Genomic DNA, 21,789 nt, shown 5'->3' on the forward strand with positions numbered 1-21,789 from the left:
TGTGTGTGTGTGTGTGTGTGTGTGTGTGTGTGTGTGTGTAGATTTATTACATATGCTTACAGGATCAGTGGCCATCTGACTCACTGGTATGAATCTATATTAAAAGGTTGAAGAAACTGGAGTCTGATGCCAATAGGATCTGGCAGTATCAAGATGTATCTGCTTACAAATGAAGATGTTCAAAATGTACTAACTTCCTTTTTTGTTCTTTCCTTTTTATTTAATCTGCTACGAGCCTATTGAATGTCCTCCCCACAGTTGGCTGGCCCACATCTAGTCATCTCTGGAAACTACTGGCAAACACCCCCAGAAGTATGCTTTATTAATCTGCTAGCTCTTTTCTTTTCCCTTATATTTTCTTTTCTTTTTTATGTGCAGGGTCTCACTACACAGCTCATACTTGTAGTGATCCTTCTGTTTTCTGCCTCCTTAGTGCTGGGATTACAGGCATACGCTACCATGGCCAGGCTCCATCACCCACTCTGTGTGCCCCGGGCCGGGGCTGGCACAGCATGCCAGGCCAGGGATCAAACCCTGGCTCCTGTGCTTGCCTAAGCAAGTGCTTAGTCTGCTAAGTTATCTTGCCAGCCCTTGCTAGTAAAAATGACATATTATGATTAAGGGACATAGAGAGCAGATTAACAATCTAAACAAATTTCATTCCCCTTGCCTTGTAACATATCATATTTATAGGACTTGAAGACTTAAGTGAACACTTTGAGGGTACCATCATTTTGCTTTTCATGACATTGTGCATTTAAGGATTTATAAATGGTTTTGAAATGCTGAAGTGTAGAGTTTATATAGGTAGTAGCTTACTAAGGGCTAGGGCCTTGTCAACCAGGATGAGTTTGAAATTTCTCCTGAAAATGTATGAGAAACAATTTGGTATATACTCACGTTCTGTGATTTATTTATTTGTTTATTTTTGTGGTGCTGGGGATTGAACTCACGGCCTTGTACATGATGGGAAAGCATTGTATCACTGAGCTACCTCCGCAGCCCTCTGTGATATATCAGGCTCCTGAGATACTGCTCAGTCAGTTGTGGGATGGTTGTTAGGGCTATGAAAACAGATGAGATGATATTGCCAAATTTGTGCAGAATATGAGGAGGGGTGAATTGTATTGTGATCTTTCCAGTCACAGAAAGATAAGGAGTAAAAGGACAGAGAAGAAGCAGGGAACCTCTTACTTCAAGTACAGCTTTTGGGCCAGGGAGATAGCTCAGTAGAAGAAGTGCTAGCCTGGCAAGTACAGCTTTATAAGATGGGAAAGTCAGTTTCCAAACTGTGTGAGAATGTGGACAAAATCATACATTTAAGTGTGTTCAAACGCTTACGTACAGTGAAGGTAAGTGGTGAAACTTTCCAAGACAGAGAGTCCCTTCCATCATTTGCTTCTCTCCCTCCTTCCTTCTCTCCTTTCCTCTCTGTCTCTGTCTCTCTGTCTCTTTCTTCTCTTTCTCTTGTTTTATGACATGGGTTTCTGCTTTGAAGTTCAGCCTGGCCTTGAGCTCCCTGTTGCTGGCCTCAAGGGCTCAGTGATTTTGCCTCCACTCCAGATTGTTGGGTTAGCAAGTGTGTGCTGCCTTTCTTTATGAGTCCCATATTTAAGGGCAAAATTAGGGCCAGAACTGCATTTTTTAAATAAATAATTTCTTAGTTTCCTCAAATTGATTTGCTGAAACTCTAAACTACCAGTCACAGATTCTGGGAAGGATTTCTAAGACTATTAATGAAAGCTACACAAATTCATTTACTACTCCTTTCCTGCCAAAATGTATGGAAATCTCCATTCTAAATAGTATATATTGTTTTAAAGTAGGTATGTGTATCTCTTGTTTTAGCCTTTTGGAATTATTAAAATATCTTTGAGTATTTTAATTTAATTTGAGGATACACAAGGAGTGAGAGCAGGAGGGACTCACTTCAGTTGCATTCACTCTGGCACTCTAGAATCCCACAGAAACTGGGCCCTTCTAGCTTAACTAAACCTAGTTAAGCTTTGCCCTGACTAACTATTTTTCTGCTCCCCACACTGGAAAAAGCATGTGGGATAAATAGTTTGCATTTGAATCATTTGATTAGCAAGGTTGATTTCAACTCTTCTCTGAGGGATCTTAGACATAAAAATAAGACAATCACAAGGGCTGACTCTTCGTGTATGTGTAACTTGGTCCACAAGCAAATGGATATGAATCATGAAAAGGGCAGAGATTTTATAGATATTCTCTGTCTCATTATGCTTTTTGTTTTATAGTAAAAAGACACAATGTTTTTATTTAAAAATATATTTTCTTTTTTGAGACAGAATCTTACTATGTAGTTCAAGCTAGTTTTGAACTCCCTACGTAGCCTGAAGTGGCCTTGAATTCATAGTGACCTGCTTGTCTCAGCCTCCTTAGTGCTGGGATTACAGATGTGCACCACCAAGCCTGGCTTACGATGCAATGTTTTTAAAATTTTTTTTTGAATTTTTGTGCTGATTAAATTAATGACTTTCTACTACTTTGCCACCACTAAAGATACATATAGGTGTATATACGTGGGCATAGAAATAGGATGATAAGGGAAAATTTTAGGTTATTAAATAATAATCAACTGGTACCTGTATCATAATGAAATTTGTATAAAAATTACACATGTATTTGGATGTATGAGAAATCTATGGAAGAATATAAAATAAAACATGGAAAATAATTTCTAAGGGTAAATGCAACTAGATATTAGGGCTGAGTAGAACTAGAAATTTTGGGGCCGGGGAGATGGCTCAGTAAGATAAGTGCTTGACTGGCAAACACAAGGATCTGAGTTCAATCCCCGGTTCTGCCAAAAAAAAAAAGAAATTTTGATTTTACCATATATAAAACCAATATTTTAATTAACATCTTATTATTGAAAAATTATTTAATATATTTACTTGTTTTCCACAGAGTATTAAAAATGATCTTGTGAATATATTAATGTTAATGTTTCACAGTTCAATAAGATTTATTAAATGTATTTTTTTGTTTGTTTGCAGAACCAGGGATTGAACTTAGGCGCTTGAGCCTGCCAGGCAAATGCTTATTCTACTGAGCTATCTCCCTGGCCCCTATTAAATGTATTTTAATACAGCCTGCCTCTTAGTAGAAAAGGATTGTGAGAAATACCTGTTTCAATGTGAAGAATTATATTCATTTATCACATTGTATGTTTACAAATTTACATTTTAAAGGATTCTTGGTGTCATGAAATCAAGTTTCTTGTGTAATTGCCAAAATATGGAAACTATGATAGAATTTTCCCAATATATTGTGAAATAACCACCTTCCTAAGCTTAGTATTTTTAAAGATGTGGGTTTTTTCATCTGTTTAAAAAAGAAACATTTAGAAATTATGTTCAAGTAAAAAGAAGAAATTGAAATTAACTATAATCCTATTTCCTAGCAAATGTTACAGTTAAATATTTGCCATATGCAGATATAAAATTCTTCCTTTTAGTTCAGGTTTTATTTCCTTTAATATCATTTGTAGTTCTCTAGAGTCTAAGGCCTACAATATTCTTGTACTAAATATTTTGTTTTATTTTGGTTCTTCTTTTTTATTATATTTGAATTGATTATGAAGAATCTTATCATTTATCTTTTGGTTCCATTAGTTTTGCCAGGGAAATAATTCGACTTTAGTATAAACTAGAATACATAATATTTCCTAATGGAAATATTTTGCATCATTCTGTTTAGATTTAAAAAATGAAATTTGGATATTAAGAAATTAGTACTCAAGCTAGAGTTTGTACATTATTTATTTATTTATTTATTTATTTTAGGTAAAGTTCTCACTACTAGATTAGACTCATGATGATCCGCCTGTTTACAGCCTCCCAAGAGCTGGGATTACAGGCATGTGCCATCATACCCAGTTTCAATTGCCCTCTCAGAGTGCCCTTGGGGTGGGGCCAGCACGGCAGGCCCACAATCGAAACCCCTGGCCCCTGCACCTGCTTGAAGGCACTTTAATCCACTGAGCTATTTGGCTGGCCCTTGGACATAATATTTGAACTTCCATATACTATATCATGAGATGTTTCATGTGAAAAAGTTATAATTTTATATCATATTGATGATATTTTATATTAGTTTTATACTTGATGATCTGGTAGAATCTTGGAAAACTCAGCCTAAAAATGTGATATGTTTAAAATTCATATTATGTATATACTTCCAATGTGAAGCCAAAGTATAAATTTTTTCCTTGGTGTATTAAAAGAGATTTTCTTAGAAAAGAGAAGAATGAAAAAGAAAAAAAAAAGAGAAGAATGCAAAATTTTAACTGTGAAAAGACTGCCTCATTTTATGAATGATTGTCTATGTTTTTTTTCTCATCTTCAGAGGAGTTCTGAATTTTAATCTACTTTGCAGAGACTAGATTTAGTAATTTTTAAAATTGTTTTGATAAAAGTCTAGACTCTCTATCAAAAATAAAATATTTTATTTTGTATTAAAATATTTTCTATCCTCCCCTCTGGTCTTTGAAGACCTATCATTACATTATATATGAAAGTATTCTTCCTATAACCTAAGAAATTTCTCATAAAATATATCATTTTAAAATATTTTTAGTAATTGGCTATATCTAAAGGGCTTAACATTTTGATAGCAGTGAAGCAATTTGTAAAATATCATACAATGTGAACATGAAATAATTTCCAAAACTAACTGGTCTTAAATTATTTAACAGGGAAAAGTTGTGTTCAAGTAGCAGTTACCCGGCCCAAAGTATTTAACCCATGGGCTGAACTAGGCTGCCTGAATTTGTGACTAGTAAGCACAAAACTGAAATGGCCTAGACATTGGGCAGTTTTGGGGAATCAGAAAGCATTTATTTTAATTCAGTTTCATAATCTTTTACCTGAGATGTATAGGACTGCAATGTATCTTGAATTTTTCAGAGTTGCAAAACTGTGTTATAAAGCATATGTCTTATATTATTTAAGTTCCTGGTGAGGGTCAGAGCAGTATTTCATAGCTAAGCACATTATATTTTACCACAGTTGTGTGAATGGTCACATTAAATAGGACAAATTTCAATTTAGTTTGGACTTGGTAGTGAATGATTTCAGTTTGGGTTTGATTTGGCCTCCATATGAACACTGAAATAAACCCTTCTTTTCAGAGGCTTTTTATGTTGTATTATGAGATCTGCACTGTGGATTAGTTCTGCTAATGACTAGGCATGCTTGGTTATTTTACTGAACTTCAGTCATTTCAAATGCTACAGTGAGAAGCTGGGATAAGTATTTCCAAATGTTTCAAGTTCTAAATCTAAATGTTTATTCAATTCTGTGATATAAGAAGTACTAAAATTAAACATTTTATGATATCTCAGTTTTAATGATTCCTTAGTTTTGAGCCCTTCAATATTCTTGAATGGGAAGTATCAATTATAATTTATGTCTAAAGACTCAATACATAGGGCAAGAAGAGTTTCTACTTGGATTTTGATACAGTTAGAATAAAGCTAGGTTCCAAGTTCATGAAGACAGATTCATATTTGGCTACAACTTTGATTTCCAGATACATTGGAGTGTGAGATTCCTAGGGTCATAACTAATAATTCAACTCTGAAAAACACCATGTGGATTTCATGATTGATCTTTGGAGAATCCAGAGGAGCAAATTATCCAGGGTTAGACAGGCTTATACCAAGAGAGCCAAAAGGAAATCTGCCACACCCCCTTTTCTTTCAGATCCTGAATCTGAAAAAATAATTTTTAAACCTAAGCATGTAGGGCTCTCCAATGAGGAAGGAGGAAACCTGGTGTTTCCTCTGAGGACTGGTGAGGCCTCCTGCTAGACAGATGAGTATTACCATCAGATGGGTGCACTGGGTATTAAGCTTGGGTAGAGATCACGATAGAGCATGTGCAGATTCCCTACGATGAATGTGATCACTGGAAATCTAAATATATCCATAAAGTCAATTTTTAAAAAGCTATGGGTGGAGGAATTAAATGAAAACAACATATGAGGTATGGTAGGTCAGAATTCACAAATCAGCCTATGTTCTTTCTGGAGAGTTGTGTTATATGTCTGTTACCTGTATGATAAAAAGAAAAAAAAATTATCATTGGGCATAGAAATCTCTTCAGTCCTGTTTCTCTGCTGTTTTCTATGGTCTTTCCCTTGTCATTTTTCTCAGTAAATTTCCTTGATAGGTGCTGATGACATTTAAATTGGCCACACCTGTCTGAACGCTATACTCTCAAAGCAAATTATAAGAAATTGAAAGCTTATGGTGGCGAGAGAGGCTACATTATGAACGTAGGATTTGTTGTTGCCATTCTTCTGAGAGGCTAGAGGACATACAACCACTTCTTGTTACCTTGTATTAATTTCCTCAAATAGAATTGAGTTCCTACTGTATGTTGTGTATGCCCTGGGGATGTAAGGATATAGCAGATATGTATGTTGGAGGAGACAGACTTCCAATATCTAAACATACAGGTGTAAATACTGATGCAAATTAGCACAGAAAAGAATAGGTTGAGAGAGAAATTTGAGGCCCTCCTTTACTGTGCTAGTCAGGTTTTTCTTGCTGTAACCAAACTTGAGAAAATGAATTTAAAGGAGGAAAGATTCATTTTGGCTCATGTTTGCAATGGTTTTAGCACAAGGTCTCTTGGATCTGTTGCCTCTAGGCCTATAGGGAAGCAGGGACATCATGGCAGGAGGGCATGGTGGGGGAAGGCTGCTTGCCCCACAGCAGCCAGGATCCAGAGAGGGAAAATGGCTAGGGACAAGACACACCCTTCAAAGTCAAACTGACAGTGATTTGTTCCCTCCATTGGGGCCCCACCTCCTAAAAGTGCATTCAGCTAGTGAACTCATCAATGGATTCATCCACCTCATGAGTTTACAGACTTCGTGATCCAATCAGTTCCTCGTAGTTGGTGGTCAGTGTCTTCAACAAAATGGACTTTTGGGAGACATTTAGGATCCCCACCATAGCACTTAAGTAGAGAGGTCTGACTGGGTCTCTCTGAGGCGGTAAGATTTTGCTAGAGCTGAAGGGTGAGAAGAAACTAAGCAGGAAATCAGAGAAAAGAAGAAGGAAATCAGTAAGTAGAACAGCCTGAGGCAGAATGGACACTATTTGAAAATGAGAAAGACTAGTGTGGTTAGAATGTTTGAAGGAGATAAGCAGGTGAGGTCATGCTGGACTTTGTAGGCCATTGAAAGGTGATCAGATACTATTTTAAATGGCAATGGGAAACCACCAATGGTATTTCTAACAAGGTCAGAACTTTTAAGGGATCACTGTGTGGAGAATGTACTGAAGAGGATATAAAGTAAAACTGCTGCTAACATAGCAGTAGGTGGCTAGACTTGTGTCAAGACCCTGGCAATGGGCATATTTAATGTGTATATTTTTAAAGAATCTTTTAATTTATTTATGTATTTTTTTGGTAGAACTGGGGATTTCTACTGAGCCATCTTCCTGGCCCTTAAAAGAATCTTAATAGGCAAGATATAGATGTGAGTAGAAACCACTCTAAAGGGAGGATTTTTAATGTTATTAAGGCTTTGAAGCAAGACTTTCTTGCCAAAGACCCTGGGGTGGTCTCTATACCCCTAAAACTTATGGGCAGTTTGTGTAATGTATTGTATCTTAAAATCATGTTAGAAAGTCAAGGATATTTTCTGTTTCCTCCTCTACGTAAGAAGTTTTTAGTTAGTGCGAAGACCACTATATAGAGGTATTTTAGTCTAGTAGACATAGAACAAAATTTTATGAAAATGGGTGTTCCTACTGATGGAGCCATTCACTATTCTGTTTGCCCTGTGGGTGGTGTGTTCTGAAGAAAGATGTCAGTTCAGTTTGGTGCTATTCCAAGTTGAATCCTCAAGAAGAAAATGTTGAAACAAATCACTGGCAAGAACACATATCTATGGAAGGAAGGAGAGGCAAAATTGACAGATAAAGAAGTCAACTTCATTGCAATTCCAACAGTGTCTAGATTAAGCCAGCAGGAAGTTTTGTAGCAAATATTTGACACCAGAGTGCCCTACACTGTAACCAAATTGCTTCCTCCCCTGTGTGGCTCAGTCACTGAGCATGACTGCCTTCCCAAGGGCAGGGATGATACTCTTATGTAGTTCAGCCCTGAAGGAGGCGACAGCTGTAAGCTGTCTGCAGTCTACACCCCCATAGACAGTCAGGGAGTCCTTCCTGGAAGGAAAATCTGGCTGGTTTATCTCCAAATCCATGGCAAGTCCTGCATTATTTGTAATAGAAATAATAACTTATTCTTTAATGTATGTAGTTTTCCTTCCTCCCAGGAACTCAAGACAAAACATAGAGAGCTGTCTAACTACTAAGTATTAGTCAACTAGGACAATAAAGGAGGATTAAGTGGGAAAAGACTGGAAGGAGTGACCAACTACAAGAACAACAGAAGAAAAGCACTAATGAAAGAGAAGCTTTAAGGGGCCAGGAAAAGCTAATTTTAATATCATACAAACAGTTATGGCATCCAGTTCTGGCCTCATTTGAAAAGTATTTAAATTAACACAGCTTTTAAAACATTTAAAAAATAACATTGTGAAAATTAAGGTGTTTCTTTTTTCCTCAACAGATATGGAAAACAGGACTAAGAGAGCTTGCCCATTCATAACAATTCAGAGAAATGGGAGTGCAGGTACTTTTTTGCTTGTAACTAAGTTTGTTATTTATTTATTTATTTATTTATTTATTTATTTGTGTGTGTGTGTGTGTGTGTGTGTGTGTGTGTGTGTGTGTGGCCAGCTCAGCCCACCAGGGGGCAGGGCTGGCTGGCATGTGGTGCTGGGGGATTGAACCGCGGTCCCTGTGCTTTGCTAAGCTTGTTCTAAGTAGGTGCTTTAGACCACTGAGCCATCTAACCAGCCCTGTAACTAAGTTTTATTACTGATAGTGCACTGTGAACTTTGAAAATGAAATGATGTTGCAGTGTTGACTGCAAAACTTTTAATAAAGAAAAGTTCATTTTACAGTACATTGAATGGTTGAACAATTCCCTGATAGTGGGTCTCTTTTAATCCGTAATAAGGGACAGGACAGTCTTGCTTTCCTCCACTGTTTTAACCTGTAATCCTTTGGAAGATTCTTACAGTTATATGATCCATGATTTCTCTAATAAACCCTAATTACTTTGTATAGTACAGATTATTCATATCATTGAGAATGAAATACATGGTTTGCTTGAATTACTTAGGTTATTACATTTTATGGTACTCATCCTTAGCATATCTTTTACCTATATATTGCCTTATCAAGAAGGTTAATATCACACTAGACTACAACACTGTATGCATTTGAGTGGAGAATGCCCAAATAGTGTACATAATTATATTCTTGTTTTACCTAGTTTATAGTTTTCAGTTTCAACTTTTTAATCAAATTTAAATTATTTTGATTTATATAAAATAGAAGATAACTAATAATATAACACTCTGTGTAATTTTATTACTAAAGACGTGGTTCTTATTCACCATTGATACCTAACACATTTTAAATAAAAATAATGGGTTAGCAAAGGTCATAGTTGGCATTATAAACTTGGTTTTCTAAAATCTACAATATATTATCCCCCATGGAATTATTCTCTCCATGGTCTTTTAGAAGTAATATTATGCAAAGAATATAGTGACAATATTCTAAGAACTTCTAGAAATACAGGTTAAAATACATTATGAACATTGTAATAGGGTATGTATTATATGCTTTACAATATTTAATAATAAGATGAAGTAAATATTTTGGTCTTAATTATACTTGAGTTCCAATAACATGATACTTTTTTCTCTATTTATGATGAATAGATAATCTTGCATTCTGCATGAAAAATGGGCTGAGAAGAATAAAGTATAAGTCTGTAGACTATCAACAGTTACGTGCATTAACTGAAGCAAAGAAATTAGCTGCTGCTTCTTTAGAGCAAAAGGTTAGAAGTTGTGTGTATGTACAGCGCTTTTTGCTAGTTTTGGAAAATTGAACTTGTAGAAAGTATATTAATATTTACATTGACCATGCAAAAAAAAGTGATTGTCTAAATGGTTCTTAGACTCTCCTAACTGTTAATAATAGTGAACAGCAGCTAACAATTACTGAATGTTCTCAGAGTCTGTTATATAATTTGCATGCAATATTCATTTAATTTTTTATAACAACTCTATGAGGCCTACATTCAACTTTGCTTTTGAAAAGATAGTTATTTTCAATAATTTACAACTTCATCTGAAAAGTAAAAACTGCTAAAGAGTGCCAGTCACAGACCATTATCTAACTGAGCTCCTGCTTCAGCCTGCTGTAAATGTGCCTTTGGTTTCTTTCCATTCTGAAATTTTCTTCTTGGCTAAAATACATGTCATAGGCCAGGAACAGGCAAACCTGGAACTTGCTTAAATAATACAGTTTATTAATGGTGGCATTTTTCATTATTTCCTTGTACAGAAAAACTGTTTTAGTGAAACAATATATCACCTTACAAGTTTACATTTGTATTTTAAATGTTCATATTTTGTTAGTTTGCATGGCTTTTCATTATTATCTTTTTTAATTTTTGACTCTGCTGTTAGTACATGTTTGCAGTACATGCAGTTTCCAGTCATCTTGGTGGGGGTTACATGTACATACTCTTATTATCATTTCTAATGGTTTATGATCCAAAGTACACTCATACCTTGTTTTAGAGAAATTATCATATACCTTTGGATGAAGTCCCCTTAAACTAAGGTTATTTAAGAAGTATGCAATGGGCTGTCCTGATAGCTCAGCGGAGGAAAGCACCTGCTTAGGCAGAGCTCAGTGGCCAGGGTTTGATCGCGAGTGTGCTGTGCTGGCACTGCCCCCAGGGCACACTGATACTGCAATTGAGACTAGGTGTGGTGGCACATGCCTGTAATCCCAGCTCTTGGGAGGCTGAAAACAGGAGAATCATGAGTCAAGTCCATGTAGTGAGACCCTGTAGACCTTGTCCTAAATATACAATAAATAAGTAGTAGGTTATTACTTGTTTCAGATATAACTGTAACATAATTTCATGTTATGAGAACATTAAAATAAGTTTTATAGTAAAACAATCACAGAGCTGTCATCCTAATGAAATTATTTGTATGCCTCTGACTTATTCTCACCTATTGTACACACATGTGCACATACATAAACACATATATTTATAAATATAACAATGTACTGTAGTTTTTTTTTCTTTGTATTTTAATACAGGGTCTACCGGGTCTCACTACATAGTTCAGACTCATAGTGATCCTTCTGTTTTCAGCATTCCAAGCACTCACTTGCTCTCTTAGCACACCCTGGGGACGGGGCCAGCACGGCATGAGGTACAAACCCTGGTCCCTGCACCTGCCTAAGCTGGTGCTTTAGTCAGCTGAGCTATCTGGCCGGCCCTACAGATCTTATTTTCTGTCATAAACACAAACATGAGTCCCATTTACATTTCCCTTTATCATTTTATAATGTTATTTTGTTATTTTTATATAATATTTGATAACTCCAGTCAACAAATCTTAACCACGTGCTTATCATTAGCCTTGAAGATACAACAGTGAACACAAATGTAACCCTTAGCTAGCTCCATGTAGTGTACTATTTGCTAAGCACAGAAAGGTGCCAATGTTTATTAAATAAATCTGGAAATGAATTATTTTAAGTATGAATTGCAATAAAACATGTTGTCTGGTGTATAATTACTAGGATATAATCCTGGCTGGGTATTGAAAGGCCTTTCTGAGGACGTGACATGGAAATGGAGATCTGCAGGCTAATAGAAATTACCTGAGCAAAAGCCGTAGTGACAGACATTGTACTGTACTCCAGATAGAAAAGGATGCATGCATTATTACACTTTAATTTATTTGGACTGTCTCCAATTTGGTGGTGTTGGAAGTCCTGCTCTGGAAAAAATTTTCATGTATGCAGGCTTGTCCATGTGTTCAAATTCAAAATAATAAATATGAAATATTTCTCAAGGTATTTTTTTGATTTTTAATTTTTTAAAGAATACAAATTAGAATTAAAACAGATAAATTACAAATAATACAGGATTTCACTTGACAAAATAATATGAATTTCACAACATTTGTTGTAGTGCATAGTGTTGTCTTCCAACTAGTTATTCATATTGCCAGATATATGCACAAAACATTGGAAGGAGAAAGAAATAAGAAATAAATATATAAGAAATTAAGACAGAAACAGGACAGAAATAGAGGCAAAACAAATTAAATATTATCTGCTCCTTTCCATACACCAGCAGAAATCCACAGTACAGTTGTCCATCCATCCTGCTTATATATATAGATATATCTCTTTTCCTCACTCCCTTTCTTGTCCTTCTCAACTCAGTAACTCCTTTTGAATAAGTTCATTCCCTTTGCCCAGTATTTATTGTACCCTTCAGATTCCATTTTCTCTTTCAGGTTCTCACATTAAGGAGATAGTATGATGTTTTTATTTCACTTAAAGAGTATGGTCTCTAGTTGTATCCATTTACCACCAATAGCCTCAAATTTATTCTATTTTATAGCTGAATAATATTCCATTGTGTAAAAATACCACATCTTCTTTATCGATTCCTCAATTGGTGAGTATCTGGGTTGTTTCCAGGATTTAGCTATGAAAAATTGCCCTGCTATAAACATGGGTGCACACATATCACTGAAGTATGAGTTTTTCAGTTCTTTTGGTAAAATATCCATGACGGGAATAGCTGGCTTGAATGGGATCTCCAACCTTAGCTTTTGAAAAAATCTCCACACTGATTTCCATAGTGGTTATACAAGCTTGCACTCCCACCAACAGTGGAGAAGCATTCCTTTTCTCCACAGCCCCTCTAGCATTTGTTACTGGCTGACTTCTTGATGTTAGCCATTCTTTCTGGAATGAGACGGAATCTCAGTGTTGTTTTAATTTGCATTTTTCAAATGACCAAAGACATTGAACATGTTCTCATATCTTTACTTGCCATTTGTATTTTTCATCTGAGTGTATATTCATTTCAGATGCCCATTTTTGGATTGGGTCTTTGAATTCGGGATCCCTTTTTTTTTTTTTTAATTTTTATATGTTCTAGAAGGCATTTGTCAGAGGGACAGTTGGCTATACTTTTTCCAAGTTTGTGAGTTTTCTTTTTACTCTGTTTGAGATTTGTTTTGAAGTGCAGAAACATTCCAAAATGATAAGATCCCAGTTGTTGATTCTTTGAAATGTTTCCGATGCAGTTTGTTTTTTGTTCATGCACTCTCCACCTATCCCCATGTCTTTAAGATTTCTACCTACATTTTACTCCTAAGAATTAGTGTTTCTGTTTTAATATTTAAATATTTGATCCATTTTGAATTTAGTTTCATGCATGGTGACAGACATGCCTAATTTTTGCGTTTGGCATGTGGAAAGCCAGTTTTTCCAGCACCATTTGTTAAAGAGGCTATCTTTCTTCCAGTGAGCATGTTTGGCACTTTTATCAAAGATAAGGTGGCTGAGTGTGTTTGCAGTTGTGTTTGAATCTTCTAATCTGTTCCATTGATCCTCAGGTCTGACTCTATACCAGTACTATGCTGATTTTATCACAGTGGCTTAGTATAATTTAAGGTGAGGGAATGTGATACCTCCTGCGTTTCTTTTTTTTTTTTCCCCCAGGATTGCTTTAGATATTCTTGGTCTCTTCTGGTTCCAAATGAATTTGAGGAAAGTTTTCTCTAGCTCTGTGAGTTATACTAATAGTATTTTAATTGGGATTGCCTTGAATCTGTATAACAATTTTAGGAGCATGGTCATTTTCACAATGTTGGTTCTTCCTATCCAGGAGCATGTAATATTTTTCCATTTTCTCAAATATTTTTCAATCTCTTTTCCAAGGGCACTGTAATTTTCACTGTATAAATCTTTTACTTCCTTGTGAGATTGATTCCTAAGTGTTTCATTGTTTGGGTGTTATTGTGAAGGGCATCGTTTCTCTAATTTCTCTGTTAGTTTGTTCATCATTTGTGTACAAAAATGCTACTGAGTTTTGGGTGTTGACTTTGTATCCTGGTACATTGCTGCATTTGGTGATTAAATCTACAAGACTCTGTGGAGTTTTTGGGGTCTTCTATGTAGAGTATCATGTCATTGGCAAAAAATGATAATTTCACTTCTTTTCTAATCCTTATGCCTTTTATTTCTCTCTTTTGCCTAATTGCTAGCTAATGTTTCCAGAACTATATTGAATAGGATTGGAGAAAGTGGTTACTCTTCTCTTTCTCCTGATTTTAAAGCAAAGGCTTTCAGTTTTTGCCTGTTTAGTATGATGTTGGCTGTTTGTTTCTCATAAATGACTTTTGTCAGGTCAAGATATATAGTCTATTCTGATTTTGTATAGGGACTTTGCCAAAACCTTTTTCTGTATCTATTGAGATGATCATGTGGTGTATTACATTTATGGATTTGCATACATCCCTACATTCCTGGGATGAAACCCACTTAGTCATGATGTATAATCTTGATGATTTGCTGTGTTTTGTTTGCCAGTATTTTACTGAGGATTTTTGCATCTATATGCATTAGAGAGACTGGCCTGTAGTTCTCTTTTTTAGTTGGATCTTTCTCTGGTTTTGGAATCTGAGTAATATTTTCCTTGAGGAATGAGTTTGGGAGAATTTCATGAAAGAGTTTGAGAAAAGTCATTAAATGTTCTCTAAATTTCTTGTAGAATTGAGCTGTAAATCCATTGGGACCTGGGCTTTTCTTTTTTGGTAGTTTCTTTAAAATTACATTTTCAATTTCATTTCCTGTTATTGGGTTATTCAGATTTTGCATATCTTCTTGTCCTAGCTTTGGCATTTCATATGTATCAAGGAAACTGTTCACTTCCTCTTTGTTTTCCATCCTGTGAGAGTAAAGATTTTGACGGTAGGTATTGATGATCTTCTGAATTTCTATAGAGTCTGCAGTGACTTTGCCATTTTCAGTCCTTCTTGTATGAATTTGGGTTTTTTTTTTTTCTTTCTTTTTTTGATTCAGTTGGCTAGGGCTTTATAAATTTTATGTATTCTTTCAAGGAACCAGCTCTGTGCTTCACTTATCTCTTATTGTTGTCTTTGTCTCCAGTGCATTAATTTCTGCTGTAACCGTTATCATTTCCTGCCTTCCTTGGGTTTTGTGCTTGACTTGTTCTTCTTTTTCTAGGATCTTGAGGTGCAGCATAAGATCATTTTTTGGGGATTGTTCTGTTTTCTTAATGTGCGACTATACCACTATAAATTTTCTTAAGACAGCTTTCATTGTGTCCCACAGATTTCAGTAATTTATATTTGCATTTTCATTTATTTGTAAATACTTTTTAATTTCTTTCTTAATTCCCTCTGTGACCCAGTGGTTGTTCAGAAGATTATTATTTAATTTTCATGTGTTTATGGCATTTTTGTAGTTTCTTTTGTCAATAATTTCCGGTTTTATTGCACTGTGGATAGATACTATGCATGGGATTATTTCAGTTCCTTTGCATTTACTTGAGAATGCTCTGTGTATATGGTCTATTTTGGAGAATGTCTCATGTGAAGCTGAGAAGAATATGTATTCTGTTGTTGCTGGGTGAAACACTGTGAAGGTCTACCAAGACAATTTCTTCACAAGTTTGGTTTAGTTCTGTCATTTCTTTGCTGTTTTTTTGCCTAACTGATCTCTTTGTGACAGTGAGATTTTTACGACCCCCATTACAATTGTATTATTGTTCATTTGATTTTTTATGTCTGTCAAAATTTGTTTTAATGTAGGTAAGTGCTCCTATATTGGTGCATATATATTTATAATTGTTTTCCCTTCCTCTTGCAATTTTCCCTTAACAAGTATATAGTGTCCTTCTTTATCTCTTTGAATGTTTTTTGATTTGACATTGATAGTGTCAGCAACCAGAATAACTTCCTGCTTTTTTCTGGTTTCCTGTGGCATGGGAAATAGTTTTCTACCCTTTGACTTTCAATTTGTGAATTTCTTTTTGAATTAAATGTGTTTTCGTACGCAGCATATTGTTGAATTTTGTTTCTTAATCCACTATGCTAGTCTGTTTCTTTTGATTGGTGAATTGAGGTGGTTTACATTGATGGTTATAACTGATATGTATTGGCTTATCTTTGTCATGTTATTTTCCTGCTATAGGTTCCATACATTTCCTCTGTTTTTAATTGCTTTCTTTGTTTGGTGGTTCCTTTGTGTTGTTCTTGAAGCTGTGGTCTTTTCTGTCTCTTTCTAGAATATCTGTCAGTATTCTTTTTAGGGTTGGTTTGTCTGTCATGAATTTCTTCAGTTGTTCTTTGTCATGGAAGAATCTTGTGTCACCATTGAATTTGATAGATAGTTTGCAGGGTACATCAATCTGGGTTGAAAGTTTTTTTTCTTTCAGGATGTGCAGTACTTCACTCCAAACTCTTGATTTGATGGTTTGTGTTGAGAAATCTGTCATGATTCTGATGGTCTTCCCATTGTAGGTGATCTGTTTCTTCTCTCTAGCAGCGTTTGACACTCTATTCTTTTGTTCAGTTTCTGAGATCTTGATTATTATGTTTAGGTGTAGATTTATTTTGATTGTGGCTGTTTGGAGTTTGTTATGGTTTGTGTATAGTTGTCCCTCCAAAGCCTCATGTAGTCTTGGGGCAGCTTCTGGGGTTTGTGATTGATTATTGTGGGTATGGATGCTGCACTTGCCCTGGGGCAGGTAATATACATTTCAATGTAAGGAGGGAAGAGAAGTTAGCTGCTTGAGCTGCTGCTACTCCTCTCTTGTGCTCTTGCTCTTTGCCACCACCATGAAAGGTTGCTTTCTGCTATGTGCTGCTCTGCCTTGGACCCAGCTGAATATGGACTGAAACCTCCAGGAACTGTGAGCTAAACAAACCTTTCCTTCCTTCATTTTGGGTATCGGAATATTTGTCCCAGCAATGAGAGAAGAGTAACTAAGACAGAGTTGTCTATGCATCACTTAACTGTATGTCAGATTCTTTTCTCATGTTTGGAAAATTCTGTGCTAGTACTTCTGCAAATAGTCTTTTTTATGTCATTTGTGCTGTGTCCTGCTGTTTCGTTGACATCTATTACTGTTATATTATTTTTTCTTTGTGTCATCTTGTAGCTACTGAATTGTTATTTCCTGGTTCCTTGTTAGGTTGTTTTTTTTTTTTCTTTTTCCTTGTTAGTTTTAAGAGATCTTTCCTTTCATGTTGATTAGTTACACCACTGTCTTTGAGGTATAAAAGTTTATCTTCAGTTTCATCCAATCAGCTTGCCAGCTTTCAGTGGAATTCTCAATTTCCTGATTTTTTTTTTTAAATGTATTTAGGACAGGGTCTAAAGGGTCTACAGAGTCTCACTACGTAGATCAGACTCGTAGTGATTCTCCTGTTTTCAGCCTCCCAAGTGCTGGGATTACAGGTGTGCACCACCATGCCCAGTCTCAATTGCTGTCTCAGCTCGCCTGATATCTGTTTGAATCTGTGTCATTCATTCCAATTATTTCCTATATTATTCATTCAATTTTTCCACCATTTTTGTACCGTCCTCTATTTTTTTTTAAATGTATGAAAATTTCGGGTATATGATTTGTATATCTTTGTCTCCTGGATGTGTTCTGGGTGTCCTAGAGTTTTGAGATTGCCTTTTGCTCCTGTGTTTTGGCATTTTTGAAGCTCCAAATAATTACCCAGACTTAACAGTGGTAGGAGCATGGTGGGGATGGTTCATTAAGGTTTCCTCTATAGTAGGGAGCAGGGTTGGCCTCACCAAGATTCTTACTACCAGTGGGGATGACTAACTGATACTCAGCAAAGCTTTAGTGTAGGTGGTGGGTTTGGGCTGGATTCACCAGGATCCCATGGGCTGTCCACAATCTTCCTAAGCTTTTAAAAGGTTCAACCAGCAGCACAAGCTCAACACCTGTGTGCTGGGAATCAAGGGACTTAGCTCACCAGGGTACTGCAGGCTGCCCAGAGTCCTCCTAAGTTCTTTCTTTTCTTTCTTTCCTTTTTTTTTTTTTTGGCACAACCAGGAATTGAACTCAGGCCCTTGCACTTGCCAGGCAAGTGCTTATTCTACTAAGCCATCTCCTCGGCCCCCCTCCTAAGTTCTTAAATTGGTGAACCAGTCACCAGGAAAGCTCTAAGCTGGGTGCTGGGTCTACAATTCACAGTGATCCAAAGTCCTCTGGGCCACTTAGAGTCCTTCTAAGTTCTTAAAAGGTTAGACTAGCACCAGCACAAGCTCCACACCGCATGCTGGGGGCTGAGGGTCGGAGCGTGCCAGAGTCCTGCAAGCGACCCAGAATCCTCCAAAGTTCTTTTTTTTTTAAAAAAAAATTTTTTATTTTATTTATGTGTGTGTGTGTGTGTGTGTGTGTGTGTGTGGCCAGCTCAGCCCACCAGGGGGCGGGGCTGGCTGGCATGTGGTGCTGGGGGATCGAACCACGGTCCTTGTGCTTTGCTAAGCTTGTTCTGAGTAGGTGCTTTAGACCACTGAGCCATCTCACCAGCCCCCTTCCAAAGTTCTGAAATGGCACCAGGAAAGTTCTGTGTCTGCCTGTGCTCAGCAGATCACAGTGCTCCAGAGTCCCACAGGCCACTCAGTGTCCTCCCAAGGTATTGTTTTAATGCAAGATACCAACACAAGCATATATTCTGCAAACTGTCAATATTGGAATATGTACATATATGTTGCTAATGCTATCCATCCATTCAGTTGAGATATCTTAAAAAAGATATTTTGGCCAAATGCAGAATAGTTGAGTGTTAAAGTCAGTATCTGGTCAAGGTAATATTTCTTTGATAAAAGACTTTCAGTCAAAGAACAAACTAATATTTTTAGTTATTTTTATGGCTTAAAAATTTAACATTAAGTGCAGGAACAATAGTTTCTTAGCTGCTGAATTATACCTGTGGTCACTGTACTGTAATCAGGTTAAACATAGCTCCTTTGAACTAGCATGTTAAATAATATCATTAACTTTTTTATTTGTTGTGTAATGTAATTCAAGAAAAAGATTTTTAGTTACATATTTTCTAGAGATAACTTTGTATCTGCAATTTATAGCTTGGCAAATCTCAAAAAATCCATCATCCTCAACTACTGAAAATTCATTCTGTAGCAGTCATTTTGATAAGCTTTGCTTCTACTTTTAGTTTCCAGAGATTCATTATGATAAGGACTAGTCTTTTTAAAACCATTTTTTTTTTTTTTTTTTTTTTTTAGTTTTTTTTTTTTTTTTTTTTTTTTTTGAGGCAGGATCTCATTATGTAGTGCAGGCTAGCCTGGCCTTAACTCACCTTGATGCTCCTGCCTCAGTTTCCTGAGCGCTGGGAGTACAGGTGTGTGCTACCACACCCTGCTATTTTAAGGCATTTTGTATTGTCTCCTTTTTTGTATATCTCGGTAAGTCAGAATAAAATGTGTCCTGGGTATTGTATAAAAACACTTTCTTTTCTTCCTTCATTCAGTTTAAATTATACGTGGGTTAAAAAGTATATGTTAAGGAATGTGTTTTTGGAGTTTTTCCTTCTCATTTAATTTGTAGGTTGCAGCAGACATTTTACTTCTATTTTGTAAGATGTGAACAATTCCTAAACAGGACCTTGTTTGAAAAAAGATTCATGGTTTAAATGGAATTAAATAACTGGAAATTAAATAAAGCTCGTAAGTTTATTTTTAAAATGTCATGGATGCTAATGTACCAAACAGTCTATGCTACATTGCATTATCAACTTAGTTATTTTTCTTATAGTATTAAATTTTAATAAAATGTGTGTTGACTCGAAAAGAATATGTGATTCTTTCTAATGTCACATAGCTAATACATTGTCTCTTACTATTTGTATTAATTATCATTCTATTTTGCTATTTAAATGTGCTAATTTTTCTACACATAAAATTAACAGTTTTATCAATTGTTACCTATTACAGGGCCTTATTTAGGCAATATTAAATATATTTACATTAGCTAAAAAGATATTAATATTTAATATAAGGAGAGTGTTGCTCCAAATTATTATCTGGCATAAATACTTACTTGCCTTCTATTACTTTTTTTTAAATTTGTGAAAGTTTATTTCATTCTTTTTTATATTTTAATAATTTTATTGAGAAAGAAGTAGCAATGAGATAGTTTCAAAACTGGTGAGTAGTACAGTTACTATAATTAATACATTGCATACTGTTGCCTTTGTAGTAGTTATTCCTAGTACAGGACGCAGACATGATATCTTGTCCAAACACTATTAGTTTAAAACCTTCTTCTCATTGAACTAAGAGAAAGTAGCAGTATATTTGTGCTATTTTGTATATACAGATATACGTATATATATTTTTTCCACTACAAAATGGTCCATTTACATCCCCTTTTGTGTTTACTTTTGTCACAGATGTGTACTCCATTGCCATTCATACATTGCAGGTGCATGAATTCAGCAACATAATCCAATATAATCCAGTAGTCCATAATCGTAGTTTGTCTTCTATTACTGACACTACTGTGCTCCTCTGATGTGATGATCATCTATACACTCACTGTGCCACTGATCATGATCAATTTCTGGACATAAGATGAGATACCAAAGTGGACACTGAGTCTTGGATGTTGAATGTGGAGTCATGTAGCAGATCTGTGCTGAAAACTGAAGCCACATTTTGGTACATTGTATGGAGCTGTGGGTGACAATATTAAAGTGACTATATGGTTAGAGCCCTCTCAGAAAGGAAGACCTCTGAAATCAAGCAGTGTCACTCATTGCCAGCCCCTAAGTTCCTCCAGAGGTTATTTCTAAAAATGCCAATATTATGACCTGGCTTATTTTTTTATTATTTTTTTCTGTACTTTTCTAGATTGCAAGACTTTATCTTTATTCTCAACTTATTAAGTATAAAAGGAATATTTGCAATTATTTTTATTTGAATTTTCTTGCTTGGCAAGATGAATATTTCTTTTTGTCTAACTCAGGTATTTTCTACCATTCATTGCTAAAAACCTCATGTAATAGAAAATTATATACATGCAAACTTAGTTTGAGTGGGATAATCAATCTTTTTTTTAAATTTTTATTTATTTTTTGGCAGAACAGGGGATTGAACTCAGACACTTGCAATTGCCAGGCAAGTGCTTATTCTACTGAGCCATCTCCCCGGCCCCTGGGATAATCAATCTTTATGTAACATCATCCAGCCCCAAATTTTGGTCATTGTTCCTTTATAATCCCACCTATAAACTTCCCTCTGTATTAAATTGTTCTCAAGCAAATATTAAACATAATAATCCATCCATAAATATTTCAAAAACCATACTATACTATTACCTTGCCTAATACCATCAGTATTAAATTTCCCTGACATTATTTATTTATATAAGAACTTTGTCTTCATTTTTTGTCTTCCATTCTCTTTTTCTTTCTTTTCCTTTCTCCCTTTTCCTCTTCTCTCTTATTCTGCTTTTCATCTGAACATTTTCCAGTATCTATTATATATTTTGTTCCTTATTTATCTTTTCAGTTTCTCACACCACACAGTAACCATGATATTTAAACACATGTGTCCAATGTATTTCACTTTAGAGTATGGTCTCAAAAATGCATCTTTTATTGAGAACTGTCTCAAGTATGTTCTTTACAGCATAGTAGTACTCCAGTATGTAAAACACCCATATTCTTCATCCATTCACCAGTTCATGGGCATTTGAGCTGTTTCCAAGAAACTAGCTATTACAAAATGTGCTGCTGTACACACGAATATATATA

At 35.6% G+C, this 21,789-nt stretch overlaps 1 protein-coding gene across 1 annotated transcript in view; it reads left to right on the plus strand.

Moving 5' to 3' along the window:
• The window catches only part of Ccdc148 (coiled-coil domain containing 148), a 356,635-nt gene that overhangs the window by 124,939 nt on the left and 209,907 nt on the right, over positions 1-21,789 (plus strand). Inside the window, exons 3-4 of the mRNA XM_004629903.3 lie at positions 8,622-8,684; positions 9,847-9,968. Of these exons, the coding sequence (XP_004629960.2) occupies positions 8,622-8,684; positions 9,847-9,968 (185 nt within the window). The remainder of the gene's footprint in view (positions 1-8,621; positions 8,685-9,846; positions 9,969-21,789) is intronic.

The sequence above is a fragment of the Octodon degus genome, unplaced genomic scaffold (genome assembly GCF_000260255.1).
Source record: "Octodon degus isolate 3935 unplaced genomic scaffold, OctDeg1.0 scaffold00032, whole genome shotgun sequence".
Classification (NCBI taxonomy): Eukaryota; Metazoa; Chordata; class Mammalia; order Rodentia; family Octodontidae; genus Octodon; species Octodon degus.